Source organism: Aythya ferina (genome assembly GCF_964211825.1).
Source record: "Aythya ferina genome assembly, chromosome: 18".
NCBI lineage: Eukaryota > Metazoa > Chordata > Aves > Anseriformes > Anatidae > Aythya > Aythya ferina.
Window position 1 is genome coordinate 1136166 of NC_140317.1, and position 18074 is coordinate 1154239.

General features: G+C 42.4%; 1 protein-coding gene across 7 annotated transcripts in view; it reads left to right on the forward strand.

The window, feature by feature from the left end:
• MAP2K4 (mitogen-activated protein kinase kinase 4) overlaps positions 1–18074 on the forward strand; it is a 112762-nt gene that overhangs the window by 40857 nt on the left and 53831 nt on the right. For 4 of the 7 annotated variants that reach the window (XM_084492513.1, XM_084492514.1, XM_084492515.1 and 1 more), the window contains one exon: positions 3788–3890. In XM_084492513.1, coding sequence (XP_084348639.1) covers positions 3788–3890 — 103 coding nt within the window. Of the gene's footprint in view, positions 1–3787; positions 3891–16361; positions 16458–18074 lie in introns of all 7 variants that reach the window. The other 3 variants (XM_084492510.1, XM_084492511.1, XM_084492512.1) reach the window with 1 other exon arrangement.

Below are 18074 nucleotides of genomic sequence, written 5' to 3' on the forward strand. Positions count from 1 at the left end.
TAATTATTAAGGAAAAAATATTATTAATTAAGCAATTTAACTAAAGGGAAAAAATGGAAAGGAGAAAGGGCGGAAAAAAGAAAAAAAAACAAAAACAAAACAAACAAACTTCCATGTGGAAGCACGGAGGAAAGAAATTACTCTACTTCCCACCAGTGAGTGATGCTTGACCACGTCCTTGAAGCAGGGCCTCAACGCACATAGCTGTTGTTTGGGAGGACAGATGTTTTCACAATGAGAACCCACCCCTCCCCGCTCCTTCCTTTTTCCACCTTTTATTGCTGTGTGACATCATATGGTAGGGAATATCCCTTTGGTTGGTGATGTTCCTTCCTCACCTCTTGCCCGCCCCCAGCCTGTAGGCTCTTGGGGGCTGGAGGGAGTTCTGGTGCTGTGCCAGCATTGCTCATCAGACACAACACTGGTGTGATACCAATGCTGTTCGAGCTACACATGCAGAGCAGAGCCCTGTATGGGCTGCCGCAGGGAAAGTTAACGTCCCAGCCATACCCAGTACAGGTGGCCAGACACTGGACCACACTTCCTAGCGAGGTGGTTAATGCCTCATGCCTGTCAGTTCAAGAAGCATTTGTATAATGCCCTTAATGAAATGTTTCAACTTTTGGTTAGCCTTGAAGTGACCAGGTAGTCAGACTTCATGATCTTCATAGGTCTCTTTTGATTGGACTATTATTATTTATGTAGACTTACCATTGTTCTGGAAGAATTAGGAGTGACAGTGTCCAAGTAGTAGAGGAAATTTGGTTAATAAATGCACTCTGTGTTGTCTTGCTGAAAGTGAGTCATTTTTGGGGTGGATGTAAGTAATAAAAAATAAGATTTTATTTTTTTTTTAAATTCTGGCTGCAGTGAAGGGTAGGCTTGGAGGCTGATGAGAATTTAGATACCAGGCCACCCACCTGAGCTCAGGGAGGCACCCTACAGCTCCAATTAAATTCTTTTCAGTGGAATAGAGAATCTGGGATAAATGTGGAAATAATGTCTTTATAGGAAAAAGTAAGATAAATGAGACTTGATTTGAGAGATTAAATTTGAAAATGCCAGCATTGTTGAAGGATACCTTGGGCTTATAAATCAATTTTTCACACAAGACAGTTGATAGATATTTTGGGTTCTTCCACTTACAAATGTACAAGCCAAAGACTTTAATATTTATTTATTTATTTATTTTTACTTCTGATTTATTTTTTACAAGGCAAGACAAAATTAGAGGATGCAACAGAAGGGAAAGTATCCCAAAGCAGACCAGCTGTCAACAAGAACAGTGACATTTCTCCATATTCTGATGAACAGGTCTATACTTCCACTTTTGAAAGGAGTGTTGCTGTTCATTGCTCACCCTGTTGCAGTGTGTTCAGGATTTTTAAAAACAAGTATTTTATTGTTAGTCTCCTTGTAGTCCTGCGGCCTAGCTCCTACTGTGCAGTCTCATGTGGGTAACATAGCCAAGAAAGGTACATTGAGCTCTGCAGTGCAGCAGGCATCATCCCAGCCAGTTGGGTGCCCAGGCTGGAAATCCTTGCTGTCCCTTTTCTTTGTCATTATTTGTGATGAAAGGCTGCCAGTACTGCTAGCTGGGGCTTTATGGAAATCTGCAGGTGAATTGTCACCAAAAAATGATGATGTGTTGTTTATTTTAAGAGGTTGATGCAAAGCCTTGAATAGTTGGTTTCGTGCTGCTGAATTTTGTGAGTTTCTTGGGTGGCGTTTATAACAAATGAGGTGATGTTCAGAAAATGCAACACGTTTGCAGATATTTCCAGATAGATTCTTGTATTGCAGCAAGATCAAAGCTGAATTAATGATTTAGAAGTCAAAGGTTAGGTGATCATTCCTAAGTGGTAACTATGACCTGGGGAAGGTCAGAGGGACGGTGTAGGTCTAGTCCTACCAGCAGCACTAACTGCATCATGCAGAAAGACCTCAAGGCAGAGTGTAGCCACGTGCGATGTGGTCACTGGGACGGCAGGCCTTGCAGAGCCTCAGCTGGGTGCGGGTGGGTGTTTGCTGGTCACAGGCTTTCTTGTGTGTTCCAGGCTGCAGATGTTTGTATTTCTTTTGAGTGGATCCCCAGTTCTGAGCTATTTGGATTTATCAAGCTGTTTTTAGATGAATGTCACCATCCTTGTAATATTTCAAGCTGAAATTACTGTAAGGACTTTGACCTCTAATTTTTTTTCTCTTTCTGTTGTCTTGGATTTACTAAAAACACCTATCTCTTTGTGCAAGGTAGAGTAACTACAGAGTGCTTGTGCGCAGACCTTGTGCTCTGCAGTGTTTGCTGCTTTTCCCAAAAGGCCTGCAGTATGTTTGGGAATCTGATACCTGCTTTAGGGTGCAGGCAGGAGAAAGGTCTTGGAGGAATTCAGGTATCGGGTCCATTTGCTCTCTATAGGTACCTTAAAGGAGGCTGTAGCGAGGTGGGGATTGGTCTAGTCTCCCATGTGCCTGGTGACAGGACAAGGGGGAACGGGCTAAAATTGCGCCAGGGAAGGTTTAGGTTGGATATTAGGAAGAACTTCTTTACTGAGAGGTTTGTTAGGCATTGGAATGGGCTGCCCAGGGAAGTGGTTGAGTCACCACCCTTGGAGGTCTTCAAAAGACGTTTAGATGTAGAGCTTAGTGATATGGTTTAGTGGAGGACTTCTTAGTCTGAGGTTGGCCTAGGTGATCTTGGAGGTGTCTTCCAACCTAGACAATTCTGTGATTCTGTGATTGCTGAAGGCTGGTGCTGCCTGGGATGGGAGGTTGCAGTATCCAACCTGCAGATAGCATGGAGTGGTTTGGGTCTCCACCAAGAAGCGAGAAGCCTGAGGGGTTCGGGATCAGGATCCTGGGAAGCTGCGGGTGGAGATTGAAGCGGGGCTGCTTAGTACAGAGGAGCATAGGTTTTCTGCAGCCAGATGGGACAGGACCTATTGTGGCCCAGTGGAAGGGCTAGGAAGGGACATCTCACTTTGTAATCTTTGATCCTGTTGGTGCTTGTGCAGGTCATCTCAACTTTAATAAGAAATACGTAGCTGGTGGTTAGAGTGGTGATCAGCAGCCTTCCCCATGTTTCTGTCTCTATGTATGTTGTTCCTCATGGTTTCTCAGTTGACTGCAGACCAAAGCTTTCTCCCACCTGGTCTAACAGGCTGAGCTGTACTCCTTGCGCAGTGACCCCCTTGGCAGAAGCAGCACACAGCAGCTCTCTGTCATCCTCGCTGAAGCCTGATCGTGCCTCCTTGCTGTTAGGCAGAGGAGGGGTCAGCAGACCAGTCAGTCCTCGTGCAGTTGGGTATCATGTAAAACACATCCAGTACTTCCCCTTTTCCATTGTCATCCATCCTGAATCTGGTAGGCATGCCCAAGCTGTGCCAAGTAAGTCGAGCTCCCTTTGCCACCTAACTGAAGCTGAGCTTGGTGTGAAATCTGTTTAAATGAGTGATTGTGCATGGAGGGAGCTCAGGGCCTGGGTGTGGAGGTGGCCCGTGGCTGTTAGTAGTCCTGGCTTGATGCTGACACTCCAGTTGCAACAGAAGGTCCATGGGACACCTGTTTGGCGACTGGTTTGGAATGGGATGGGGGAAGATCATGGGATGAGAATTGACACCATTTCTCCATTTCTGTGTCTCTAACACAAATTATGATTTGCTAATGTCATTGTAAAATATGTTTTCATTTTCTTAAAGTGTGTTTATTTTTTCTGTTTATTTCCAAATGCTCTTACAGAAAGGTATTTTGTTGCTCACAAAAAGTTTACTTTCTGTTCGTTTTCTCCCAGGTAAACGCAAAGCGCTGAAGTTAAATTTTGCAAATCCACCTTTCAAGTCCACAGCAAGATTTACTTTAAACACTTCTGGAGTTCCTTTCCAAAATCCACACATGTGAGTATAAAGCCAAAGGCATAAGTAGTGGAACAGCTTTGAAATTATTTAGCCAACAACCAGTGTTATTTTAAATGCATTTTGAATACTTGAGTTATTTCTAAGTTGTTCAAATCAGTCAGTTTGAGTCACTATAGAATAAGGTTGTGTTTTTTTGCCCTTTTTTTCTCCAGAATTAAAAAAGGTTAAAGTTGGGATCTTTGTTTTACACTGGAGCTACTGTCTTCCAGAATTAATTAGCTTCAGATAAATTGTAGCCAATAATGCAAGACCTGTTCACTGTCGTTTTCCTGTCTCTTTATATACTGCTTATTACTTTTCATTATAGAGAAATTTGTGTTATTTGTGAAAGACATAACTGTGCTATATTCTTTAGCACTAAAAAGAACAAAAATTTGAGGAACATTGTTCATTCCACTAACATGGAGATTCAAGGGAGTTGTACAGTGATTAGCCCTCACTGAATTTTCTAGACCACTAGCTTCAGTATATCCCTATCTAAAGTTTGAATGCAAGTGTGGCAGAGCTGTTCCTGACACCAGTAAATAATACTAATACATTGTCACAGAAAGTATTAGCTTTGTATCCTCAGATCCACCAATCTAGATTGATGGGTGACGCACCCACAGCCTGTTCGTGTGGCAGAATTCAGCTAGTGTGAAAAGATGTCCCAGAGTTTTACTCTTCAAGTTCCCTACCAGGTCTTTAGAGTTTTGTCAGTGGCAAGTGTCAGAAACTGCACTTGAAACTTCCCTTGCTGCCTGGACTCTTCAGGGTGTCCTTGGTTATAGTGTGCTTCTGCTTTGCTGTGCATGTTGCTGCCTCTTTCCTTCAGCTTGATGCCTTCTGCTTCCTGAGAATATATTCCCTGTGGTCTGTTCCTATTTCTGGTAGCTTCTTTTATGCTGGAGGTTTTTAAGCAAGCTTTTACTGAGTTAGAAACATGTTTCTGATGAGTTATCACTGGTATTCACAACATTAAAAAATAAAATAAAATAGAGAGTACTTGAAAAGATTCTTCTTACCACACAAGTGACCTTTCCAGGAAGTCCTCCTCTCTCTTCCACTCATTTCTTAAAAAATAGGGTATTCTTTCTGGTTGTAGAACTAGCATTTATATATGCGCCTTTTGTGTGCCTTCCTCAACATCATCAAATCCTTGTTAACAGTTTTCTGTAGAACCCTATCTTGGAGCCTTTCCTCTCTCAAAACTCCCCATGTACATTAAATAAGGGACTTCATCTCAGCTATTGAGTTTATACCATAAGCCATCTATAGAGCTTTGACTTTCCTGTGTTTATCTCCATGGACCTCTGTCTTAGATTCACTTGAAGTCACAGTGGTTCCTGTCTAGCACGGAAGAGCTTTCACAGTTAATTGGTGATGTCTTAAGTATCGTGTTTGTGCAAGAGACTGTCAACATTGTCCATTGAGAAGGCACTACTCAGTCTTCATGGGAGCTGCAGTCATTGGCAGGGCTGGGATCCTGGGCTGGTTAACAGTGTAACTAGTTCTGAGGATATGGAAATGTTTTGGGTTGGATATGATAATTAAAGTGCCAAAAATGATGGTGATGTGTCTGCACTAAAGCTTTCTTGGGAGGCTACAAGCTGTAGTAATGGTTTCCATTTGAAAGAGTTGAATGATGTTGGTTGGATTGCTTTCTCTGTGGTGAAGCTGAATAAGCTTGGATGCAGCTAATTGATCCTCTCAACCTTTATGTGGTCTACAGTGGATGTTGTTCTCAAAGGCAACATTCACATCTTCTGATTGCACACTTCTCCCAGGGACACAAACGTTTCTCTTGCAGTTGGTGCATTGCGGTGATGTATCTGTGTCTCCTGTCTGCATCTCCAGAGAGACTGGAATGGTTTTCCTTTGTTGTCTAGAAAGGTTTTTAGACTTCAGTTTTGAATTGGATATTGTATCCCAGCTGGCCCAGCTGCATTCTCCATTCAAGATGTGTTTCTGTTCACTGAGTTATTTCTCTCCCAACCTGATGGAACTCAGTGGCCTTGGGCTTGCTGGTGCCAAGTCCTGAGATGAATGCTGGCTTGATGCTGCAGTGCATTTCCCTGTGTAGACCCTGTTGGTCCAGATAGGTGGATCTGAAGATACAGAGAGGTCAATTTCTTGCATGAAATTTGAGTTTCTCTGACTTGGATCCACCAATCTGGAGGCTGTGCTGTGACTCCTGCCTCAAGGAGGGCTGAGGTTTCTGCCTCTGCATTTCCTTTCTGAGCTCTGACAGTGAACTGTGGTGAGCAAAAGGAGGCAGCCAGCAGTGACTTGCAGATGCCCTGAGCTGTCAATTGCTATTAGCTATTGCTGTATTATTGCTAATTATTATTATTGCCTATTAGCCGTATTTTGCTTGATTACCAGGTTTTGGACAGGGAACTGATCAGGCTGGATTGGTGGATATACAGGTAGGAGTGTGGCTTCCTACTACACAAGCAGAGAGCAAAGTAGGCAGGTGGGGTTCTTCATACCCATGCAGTGTGTTAGGGGGAAGGAAACCTTCTTGTAAGCTGCATCTCCCAAGCAAAGAAACCACTGCTGCCAAGGAAATGCATGTTGTGCCGGGGTGTAGATTGTATCTGGGCTCCTCATTAGTGCCTGGGGCTTTGTACCCTGCTGAAATGTGTATGGCCATTGCTTACCCCCATAAAGGTACAAATTCAACCTTCTTTTTAAGGCTTGTTTCTTGATTTGAAAGGTCTCAGGAGTGTTGGGAAAAATAAAAGGGGGGGGGTGGAGGAAATAATTTTGGGAATCACACTAACTAGGAGTGGATGTCCCTGCTCTTGTAAGCAGGGGTGATGTGATGTGCACACGCTGGCTTGAAGGGAGCTGAAGCTTGGTGCTTGGCTGGGTTTCCATGAGAAGTTTTCCTTGGTGAGCTGTGCATGATCTCAGCTTCTTCTCACTTGGTGTTGTTGGCACGCGATCTGGAGGAACAATTTCAGAGGCCATGAAATCCCAATTGCAAGATGTGATGTTGTTAATCACTGACTGGTGCTTCTCATGTCTTTACATCCCAAGGCACAGAGCACCCATGACAACCCAGTGAGTGCCCACCTGCTAGGAGGATGCTCCTAGAGCTTTACCACTCTCAGGAGTAGGGGCTTTTTGCTAATGTACAGTTTGTGCCCTGGAATAGTGTTTCCAGGAAGAGAAATCCTAGATGACATCATCTGAAAGGAGAAACTTGGGACATGGGTTCCTGATTTTTCTTTCTGACACCACCTTGTTGTTTCTTTCCCACCTGCAGCATTGTTGTGCCATGTCTTGCGGTTTGGTTCTCAGGTTGGGGCTGCACCCCCTGCCCGAGGACACACTGTAATGCAGTGTGCTGTCATGGGCCTGCAGGGAGTGAAGGAGCTGGCTGCCGGGGCTGGACTTGGAGTAGCACTGAGGAAAGCCAGACTGCATGGGGGAAAGTGGGAAGGTTGTATGTATGTAGAGTGGGTGCACCTGGTGGGCGGTTGGGACCTCTGAGCTTTGCTTTGGCTGGTGTCTCAGTGATGGCCTTGGAGCTGAGAGATGCTGAGGACTTTCCTTCTCCATCCTTACACATCCCATGGCACCTCAGGCCCCTACCCAGGACACCTCCTGTCTTCTTCCTACCCGCTATGTCTACTACCAGGTGTGCTGCGGTGTCTTGAAGGACATTTTGTCACAGATGACCAGGATACCAAGCAAGGATGCCGCCAACAGAGCACAGGCTACAGCTGCTCAGATTGGAGTCAGTGGCAAAATTGCCCACATCTCAAGTGGTGCTGGGATTTTTCCCTAAATGTTTTCTGAATTAGAACTTGTGTTGAAATCAGGAGGCTTTGAAGTATCGTTTAAATAGGAGACTGACTCAGGGTGGCTTTGGATGAGGCTAGAAATTGGAGGAACATTTCTAGTTGCTGGAAGTGAGGGCTGTGGCTCCCTGAAATCTCCCCTTCCTGGTGATGCCAAGGGCTGTGGTGCCTTGTTGCAGCTGAAAGGCCTTGTGAATGGCTTTTGCTGCACAGGTCCAGCGGGGCAGGTGGGCAGAGCCTTAGAATGAAATGTTTGCAGCAGGACCAAGACCATAGGGTTTGGAAGGAAGATGAACTCTGGTTCTGTGACTGATGGAGCGTGAAGCTATAGAGAATGTGCATGCTATGTAGTCCAGCTGCGACTGCTAGCACCAAATTTACTTCCTAAGTACAGAGAGTGGTGTTTTTTTCTTGTTGTGGTATGCTGCCCAGCCTGTCTTTAGAGTATCTAGCACACTGATATATGTAATTTTGCACGAGCTATGTGCAGTAAAGGAAGAATAGAGCCTAAACTGCAGAGCTTCGTGTGAAAAATAAAGCCTTTTAGAATTATTAATGTAAAAATAAAACCTGTATTTTGCACATTACTTTTACCACGGTTATGCCTGTTCAGCATGATTCTTCAGTTAAACTGTCTTTGGAGGGTAAAATTCTTACTTGAAGGGTTGTAAATACTTTACTGACAGCTGAAGCCCCAGGCCAAGGAAGTGTATGCAGTGGGTCCCTTCTGGCTGCAGTGAGGAGGGCTATGTGTGATTGCTCTGCTGTGCAGGCTGGGTAGCTGCCACTTGAGACCCCAGTTCTCCTTAGTTCAGACTGTGTTTCTGACTTACACCAGACTAACAATCACTGGCTTTGTTTGGCCCAAAGCAGATAGACAGAGGCCAGAGGGCACAAACTGTCATTAGGGTGAGCATTTCAACTTCCAACCCATTGTTTCGCAGTTGCTACTTTCAGCAGACTGAAAAGCATCTCAGCTTTTACCTCATCTTTTCTGTGTCCAAACAGGATTTAGGTCAGAAGCAAAATGAGCTTAAATAATTATCTAGATGTAAGTTCTGTGGGGCTACTTTTGACTGGTGGCTTTTGCTGAAAGGAGTTGCACGGGGCAGTGCGATGTGGCTGTAGAGCTGTGCGCAGGTGTTTTGCTGGCAGCTGGCCCTTGCTGGTGGCCATTGAACCAAGTTGTTCAGTAGGCTGTAGGTGAATTTACCAGCTTTCTGGAAAGTGTTGCATGCTTCTGGTGCACTCAATCTGGACTTCAGACTACAGATTTTAAATCCACCTGCTAGTAAATGAGCATCTAAAAAGGAATTTGTTTGGCATCTGCTTTTGCATGTTGAGCATCCTGTCTGCTGGCTGGGAAGTTTGCTGACTTTCAGAAGTGTCAGCTCTTCAGAATTTCAACATAGAGCATAGCAATCTCATCTGTAAAGATGACAAGATGAAAAGATCTCTTCTAATGCTCACAAGCCCAGCTTCTGAACCATCTGTTAGCCTGTTGGACTCAATAGCCTGACTTGGCTATGGTATCACATGTGGGTGTCTTTATGGGTACCTCGTGACTTAAACTTCCAGAGGTGCCCTGTGGACCTTCTTCCCCTTGTGACTCCTGGGCAAGTCACATGTCCTTTCCAGATCGATGCCCCAGGAGCTTGTTGGCAGATGTTTGATTTGGACTTTCGAGGTTGGACTCTTCAAAAGCAAATTGAGGTCCAGTTGTATTTCTGACTGCTGCTTCCTTTATTTCCATATAGTTTAAGGACTGTCATTATTCCTGGCAAGAATTTTTCTGGCTGTCCCAAAGTCTCTGTCAAGTGTCTCCTTCTCTTTTAATGTCTTACACTTTCCAAACCTTTCTGGCATGTGGTTTCAGGCTCTGTAGGTGTGTAGTCTACAGCTGGCTGAGTTATGAGAATTGTTCTACCATTTGTCTGGAAAATATTAAAAAACAAAGTGGAATATCCTATATAAGCATGTTCCCAATTTCTTGTGTGAAATTCCTTGGAAATAGTTGTTCTGCATCTCTAACAGTTATTTCATGTCTTTATTATTACTAATTTCTGATGCCTTTCTGCTGCATGATACCTTCCCACTGCAGTGTAGGACTCCTCAGACACAGTTTTCAATAGAAAAGATACAAGTTTAGAATTTTATTTTTTTATTTTTTTATTTTTCCCTCCTGTGATTGTTTTGCAGTGTTTCCTGGAAGTTGTAGTATGTGAATATAATCACTGGGAAACCAGCTTGTATTTTCAAGTAAGCACAAGTAAGATGGAAACCTTCAAGGACCCAGCAAATTCTTTCAAATGTTAGTCTGAGTCCACAAACAAACAGGTTTTCTCTTTTAATACAGACCTCGCTGTAGTTTGAGTGCTAGAGCAATGTTTTTTATGCATCATCTTTTTCTCAGGACCTTTTTTCTTTTTTTGACAACTGATTAATTTTGTTTGTATTTAAAACTCCTGTTTCTTACAAAGTATACAAATTTGTTTGGCCTAGATGGGAAAGAGGTGATAAGGTTTTGTAAAACATCTCTGTTTGGTATCTTAGACTTTGAGTAGATCACCTCTTCAGGAAAGGTGCAGCCAAAATTAGTGTGAGGTTTTGATTGAGCATACATACAACCTTAAGGTCTCTTTTTTCCCCTCACCTTTTAAGTTTTTTTATTTCTCTAATGTGCTAATCCTGCAGAGGAGCTTTTTGGTGATTGCTGTTTCTTAAAATAAATTTCTTTAGCAACTTCAGTATCCCATAGTCATCAGTGCCCTGCTAGGACTGTTTTCTTCTTTCTGCAAGGGTTTTGTATCTCAGCCCTCTGCTTCTGACTTTGGGCCTTTGATGTCTGGCACCAAAATTTGGAGGTTGTGTATCTTCATCATGCTAGTTCACATTGATTTTCAAAGTTGCTGAGCATCTGTAGTTTCCTGACATGCTTTTGGGACCTGGGCTCCTCAGAACATCTGGAAACCTAATCAGCTACATTTAGGTAGTCAAATCAAATACAACCTTACCTGGCTCCTGTTACCATAGCATCTGAGTGCTTCACACATGTTCACTGATCTGGCTTTGCAAACCTAAATTGTTGCACAAAATTCTGTGTTCTCCATTTTGTAGACAGGAAGCTGGAGCCTGGTGTGATTTGGGAGAGGTAAAGGCTACAAGAATCTTGTGCTGGGGTAGGGAGTTCAGCAAGGATCACCTGATAACGTGTGATTCAGAGTGTAACTATATATTACCTGTCTAACTACTGGCATGGTTAGAAGCTGTTGTCCTGGCTCTTGTGTGCAGATAGCAGTAGCCAGGGCCATTCATTTGAGAGCAGGATTTCAACTTCGCAGCTTTGCTCTCTGCATGCGTTGTAAAACTGATGCTGTTTCTGGTGTCCGTGTGGATGTCTGTCTCTTCTGTGGTGCGGAAGAGTAATTGAGAAGTTAGGAGGCTGTAAGAAGATGGTGACAGTGGCAGTCACTTTCCAGAGCACCAAGATGTGGCCACTGCTGCCCACGTGTGCCCAGCACAGATATCTGACACGCTGCCTCTTTTAGCCTGTTTTCATCTGCAGTGTGGTTGAGGGGAGGTGGAAAGAGGGACAGAGCCTGAGCTGCCATCCTCTGCTGCCTGTGAAGGTGTTGTAGATATCCTCTGCAGTTTTCCTGCTCCAGGGACACCTAGGTGGTATCTAAGGAGATTCCGTGAAGACCAGCAATTTTAATTTGACTGCCATATATTTTTTTTCTGAGTTGAATGGTATTTCGTACATTTGCTGTGCGGAAGGAGGTAAAATGTTGTGATTTGATGGAAGTTGGAAAGTTGTGAGGTAGAAACGCTCCTATTTAAACAGAACTCAACTTTATTTGCCATCAAACCTGCATTTAGTGTGGCTGTATGTTGCTCTATGTAGAGGCTGTACAGAAGAACAAAGCTGAGTAATGTCTCCCATGGATATAAATATCCAGTAGACTTTCTTTCTTGTGTCTGCCTTTCAATGAGATGTACTGCCTACCCGTTATTTAGTAACACAGCTCCCTGTGTGACCTGTGACTGGCCAGATCCCTTCCTGACATTCCTTAGGAATCGTCATCCTCTGCTCCATCTGCTCATGGCAAAAGCCAGGTGCTTGCAACATGCTCAGGACTGAACTCCAGCTCTAGAGGTATCTGTTACTCTCTGGGGCCCAGAGAAGAGCTAGGATATGACCGATTTTCTTGTTTAGTCAGCGTGGTTTATAAACCTGAATATATGGTGAATGCTCTAGTAGTTAGTTTGCATGGTCAAATGAGGGAGATGTTTTGAGAAATGTCTGTTGTCCTGACCATTGGAGAGTTATAATTTTTTCCCCCTAGTATTTATGTCCTTGGAAGTACAGTGTCTTTACTACATTTGACATGAGGTACAATGTCGCTTTTACTGAAAAGCAGTTCAAGGTTTCAGAAGTACTGAGTGTTTGGTGTGGTTTAAGGATTTTGGTTTTACTTACTCCTGCGGTTTGTATCCCAGTTGTTCAAAGAATGTGCTAGGTCTGGCTGGGGCAGCAGCTGTAGCATTGGTGTCAGTAGACCTCTGGGACTCCTGAGTTACAGCACTCTTCACACATTAGGAGGAATGCATTTGGTCCTGCCATGCCTAAATAATTCACAAAAAGATGTAACAACTACAGTGCTTATTTAATCAAAGTGAAGGTAGGACAAATAGTTTCAGAACTGGTATTGACTCTTCTGTTCCCTTCTTACTACAGTGACAGTAGAAGCATTTTTTCTCCTTTTCCTTTCTTTATTTCTAGGTTCTGCATTCCCTAGAAGCAGTACACGTGTTTATATGCAAACAGGTTGTAAAAGCTTGGTATGTGGAGACTTAAAAAGCATTCAGCATCCCCATGCACCCCAATCTTATCTGTAAGGTTAGACAGAACACGGGAGCTTCTGGTTAAAAATCTCCTATGGCACCTGTGTGTTGCATGTCCTGCGCCCCAGGGTGTACCTGGGATCTGTTGAAATGTGCAACTTGCTGCTGTACTGCGTAAGGTCAGAGGGGGAATTAAGCATCTCCATATCTGAATTCACCAGTTTGTAAGGCATGCTCTTAAAACATTTAAGATGGTACCAATTTCAGTTAAAATTTAGCCAGGGATCAGGAGATGCTGTTACTTGTCTTTATATAACAGCGCAGAGGCTGGAGTGCTTTCTTGACATTTTATCTTTTAGTTTTTCTTCTTGACCCATGAATCAGGTTTCTTAGTTGTGGATCAATCCAAGTTGAACAGGGCAAGAGTTGTCCCATTTTGCGTGTCTCACAGATGTGTCTCCTGGAATGTGGACCAAGTCCCAAGGCTGAAGAGAGCCTAGATTCCCCATGTTCTTGGGAAGATACAGTTAACTGTGAGCTTAAAATGAGAAATGTGCTGCTGTTTGGAGAGAGAAAATGTGATAGAGCAGTCTGAGCTCCTATGTACAGTTGCTACCTTGATGCAGAGGAAATAATTTCAAATAATGTATTGTAACTCCATATGTGCAATCCATTGAGGCTTTGACACAAGCTCAGGTGAAGAGAAAACCTCAGATGTACCTTGCTTTGCACTGTTCCCTATGGATTGGCTCACATGCCCCAGCATTCAGCTGACAATTCCTCTGAATCCCAGCTCTGCAGGTCTGTGTCTCCTACCTCAGTGTACAGAAGCATGCAGGTGTCCATCTCAGTGTACAGAAGCATGCAGGTGTCCATCTCAGTGTACAGAAGCATGCAGGTGTCCATCTCAGTGCTGTGATTCCATTCCTGAAGCACACTGCTACACATCAGTGTCTAATTACCTTTCTTTAATGCATGTAAAATGCGTGAATACATATATGTATTTCCCCCCATTTTGTGTTGACTCTTTTTTGATAAATAGTTTATTCCAGTAATCATTTACAAGTAGCAAAATTGGTCATTGCTTACACACTGATATAAATTTAATGCCTGTGTATGAGTAGTCTCCACTGTATCATACTGATGGTGTGTCTATTCTGTCACTGTTGGATTCAGTACAAGCTTATCCGTCACAGGCATTTTTATGCTGGTTTGTGTGACAGAGACCAATGTCAGACAGGATTTTATATACAAACCGTCAGTATTCATATTTGTGATATAAGTTGGACTAGAAACTTATGTTTCCAGATGTGGACCTTGCAAAGCACATGCCTGCAAGAAATCTCAAATAAACAGCTAATGTTGCAAGCTGTAGAAATAAACTTTGTTCATTGCCATTCTTCGTACTCAGGATCACACTACATTTCAGCAGAGCAAGATCTATGTACCTCATTTCTTTGGACATTACTCACCACTTTGTAGTAAACTGTGTTGCAGTTTTCCCTGGCTACTGAGAAGTGAGCTAAGTTCTCTGATCTGTGGGTTCAAACTGAAGGAATCAGTCATCCCTTTTGTCTTACCTAAACATTAAAAAATGGAGAATGAAGAGAGCAGAGTCTGCAGATTTAGAGACTGCTTCGACCTCGCAAATCATCATCAACATCTATTTTCATCATCTGTATATATGAATGACTTTCAGTACATACTATGGAGGACATCTAGAATGAATGAAGAGGATGCTCCCAAGGAAATCAGCTGCATAGAACTCACATAGCGGCGTTTGCTGGAATTGAGTGGATAGGGTGGAGGGGCTGCAGGGCTGAACTGGTTTTGCCATTCTGCTTGTTTGAGGAGCTGACTTCTGAAGAGGACTAACTGAGCTCATGACATATTATCTCAGTGAAAGCTACAGATTTTTTGAGATTCAGGTGGATGTTCTTGCCTCTGAGTGGGAGGGCTTCTCTGTTTTGGGAAACTTCTGAAACTGGCCTACGGACTATGGCACCATGGACTATGGTGACCCTAAACCATGGGCTCTTTTAGAGCCTGTCTTAATTCTCTCCTTTGTGGAATATGTTTGGAGTAAGTCTGGATGGCAGTTGCTCCTTTGTACCTGATATAACTGATGCCTTTGCAGACACAAGTGTACATCAGCTGAAAGTGATTGTTTTAAATACAACTTGCTCAGGCAGTGTGAAGGTGGTTGTCCTTCCTGAGGAGTGCGGGTGGGTGGGGGTGTTCTCTTTAATCCAGTTGGGTTTACTTTGTCTCTCTGATATTCTAGGTGGATATTACATACCAGTGAGAGATGGGGAGGGTGATTCTGTGGGGCCATTGGCCAAACTCAAGGCGAGCAACCTTAGAAAGCTTACAGAAATTAGCCTCTTAGCTCCTGAGACTCAGTGGAGAAAACTGAGCCATGCACATCCATTTCTGAGGAGGACAGAATTTAAAATGCCATGTTACTATCAGATTGTGTAGCATAGGGACCTCTGACAGACATTTGCTCTCACTGGCCTGTAGGAGTCTTACCTCTTAAATGAGGGGCAGTTTGAAAATGCAGATCACATTTTCTCCATTTAGTCTTACCAAGAGCTCTCGGTCACTGAACTTGTCAGATGCATCTCACTGAAAAAGAAATCTTTGTCTTGCAGTTAGGTGATTCTTTGCCTCCTGTCTGTCCTTGTCTGCCACAGAAGAAAAAATACTGCCAGGTACATTTTTCCAGAGTTGCACTGAATTTCAGGTTAAGGCATGCTTTTCTGCCCAAATTTTTCTATCCCAAATAGAATATAAATCCTTAAACAGAAATTATAGAGCTTGTAGCTTTCCTGGACTACGGTTTGAATTTTATAATGTGTGGAAGTTTAAATTAGTAAAACTGCTTGCTTAGAGTATTTAAAACGAAAAAGTTTTCACATAGTTGAATTAACAAAGTGCTCATTATCTAGCGCTGTCAACTGTTTCCAACAAGGAGCTGGACAAAATCATAAGTACAATTTGCTGACCATTTGTAGATACCTGCGTTGGTCATTTGTCTGAGTACTTGAATGCTCGTTCTCCTCCACAAAGTGCTTGTCAGGAGCCCATCTTCTCAAAACCATACTGAGATACCGGGTCCTTGTGTTGGGCAGTGAGATACCAGCAAATGGAGAAGCTTGGAGATACAGAACCTGATTTTTGTTCTTAGACAATGTCATAATACAGAGTGGTAATTAACCTTGGGTTGTCAGCTATGTACCTCTTAAAAAGAAAGGATGTTGTTGTTCAAGCCATGCAAATTTGTTCACTAAACGATGTGATAAGATGAATGACAAGCCCATCTGGGAGTGACCACCAGTCCTAGATTGGTGGATCCAGGATGGACTATAGATCTTTAAAAATAATTTTTTTTTTTTAGTAAGTTCTGCTTTAAGACCACAAGAAAAACAGTGCAGTGATGGCCCATGTGCCTTAGTGACATACCGTCGCCTCAATATGTAGATATCTGGTTAGTAAATTAAATGCAATGATACATGTTTTTGATTATAGTAATATTACATTTGGAAATAGAAATTGACATTGCTGTAAGAAGACAGGTTGCTTACAATTTAATGTGTTAAAATACTGTTTGAATCATCAGATACCTACATTGTTCCCAATGAGAGGAGATTATTTAGGGGGAAACTAGAAGAAAAATACATAGCTAACTAGTTTTGTATGCTAACCACTCCGTAGGTAGCATGACTAGTTGAGAATTGTGTTATATGTTGTTGTGTCATGTGATAACAGTACCATGTTTTCCTGTCATTTTCACAACTTTTCCTGGCTGAAGTGATATACAAGCAACACTGGGTAGTAATCACATTGTCCCGTTCAGTTTCAAAAGGAGAGAAGCGGACCTCATCCAGAAACTTTCCAGCAGGCTACAGTAAGCTTAACTGTCTGTTAGCCATTGTCAAATATTTTTCATACCTGCAAAAATGGCATCTTTAAAGTAATGGGAAATGTCTCAGAAATAGTGTCATTCCATGAATAATATTGGTGTAATGCTAATTAATGATATTGCATCTCAGTATCACTTTACAAACTACTTAAGAAATATATTCAGATTCCTTTGATTCTTACTGATGTGCTCATGTCTCTGTTTCCTGTTCTTTCATGGATAGCTGAGCATGGCTCAGGAAATGTAATGTTTCAGAAGAAGTCAGCATTCTCAGAAGGATTGTTTAAATTAATTAGCTCATTTTTTTCAGTGTTATTCTGAAATTCTTGAAGCCAGTATAAGCTTTGAATACCCAGCCACATTGCATTCAGCAAATGTGTGGCAGTCTGGCTCATCTCCAAGTCAGAATGAGTTTGAGATTAATGTACTCAGTTAAATTCAGTACAGGTTTCACCATAATGAATTGAGAGGTTTCCTCTGTGTCAAGGGCAAGGTTAATCAAAACCTGTTGTAACTCAGTAGTTTACAAGAGGAGCTTAATACAAAATACTGACATTTTAAAAGTCTCAGCCAAACCCCATATAAGTTAGTGAGAATCATAGCAGGCTTGAACGTGTGCTAGACTCAAGGACTGTGAAAGAGGCTGTGGACTCTTCCATGCTTTTGTTAATACCTTTTTTTTTTTTCTTTTTTTTTTTTTTTTTTTTAAGTTCTAGAGGAGCAGAGAAAGCCAGAGCAACATTAGGGGCAACTTGTTCATAAAGAAAATGATGAAAGTGAGCAAGTGTGCTTTTGGTTTTAAACTGAGTAGGTATGAGATGCAGAACTAAATCATTTCCTTCCTTTGATAAGTTTTCTGCATCTCTTCTTTATGTATAAGAATCTGTTCTTAAATATAACTGATGAACTGAGCTTCAGGATAGTTCGCATGGGTGAGGCCAGAACCAGTTTAGTTCTGCCCCACTTGAAAGGACCTCCATTGCGTGTCAGCTTTTCTAAGTTTTTCTTCTGGAGATTTCTCCATGGTATTTAAAATTGGGTTGCTATTTTATAAGCATTTGCTTGCAGGGGATGAAAACTGTTTTATGAATGACACAGACAGTTAGACAGAAGGTATACGATCTCTCTGGGCTATCTGAAAGACTTGGTAGAAATGTGTTAGCCAAAGTCATAAGCCTCGTTTTCACTCTGAAGTTATGAACAATGCATTGTATTATTAAAACTCTGCAGTTTGCATGGAAACTTTTGCTGATTGACCATGTTGACCACAAAACAATTGCTGAAATCTCATCATGTCAAGCAGCTTTTTACCAAACTTACGGAGAACTAGAATATATTCTTATTAACTGTAGTGTAAATAGGAGTTTTAATGAGATACTCCTTTCAAAAGATCTGGCCATACGCAGACTTTTGAAACACAGTTGGACTGTCTAGATCTCTGTGACTCTGCAGCTTTGTTTTATTCATATAAACTCTAATGTTGAATCCCTCAACTTTTTGAGCTTCTTTGCTCTGAATCCTGCAGAACTCTTAGCTAAATAAAACAAAGAACTAGTAAAGGAGATGGTTACCCATAGCATCTTTCTGGCCTTGCTTCATGTC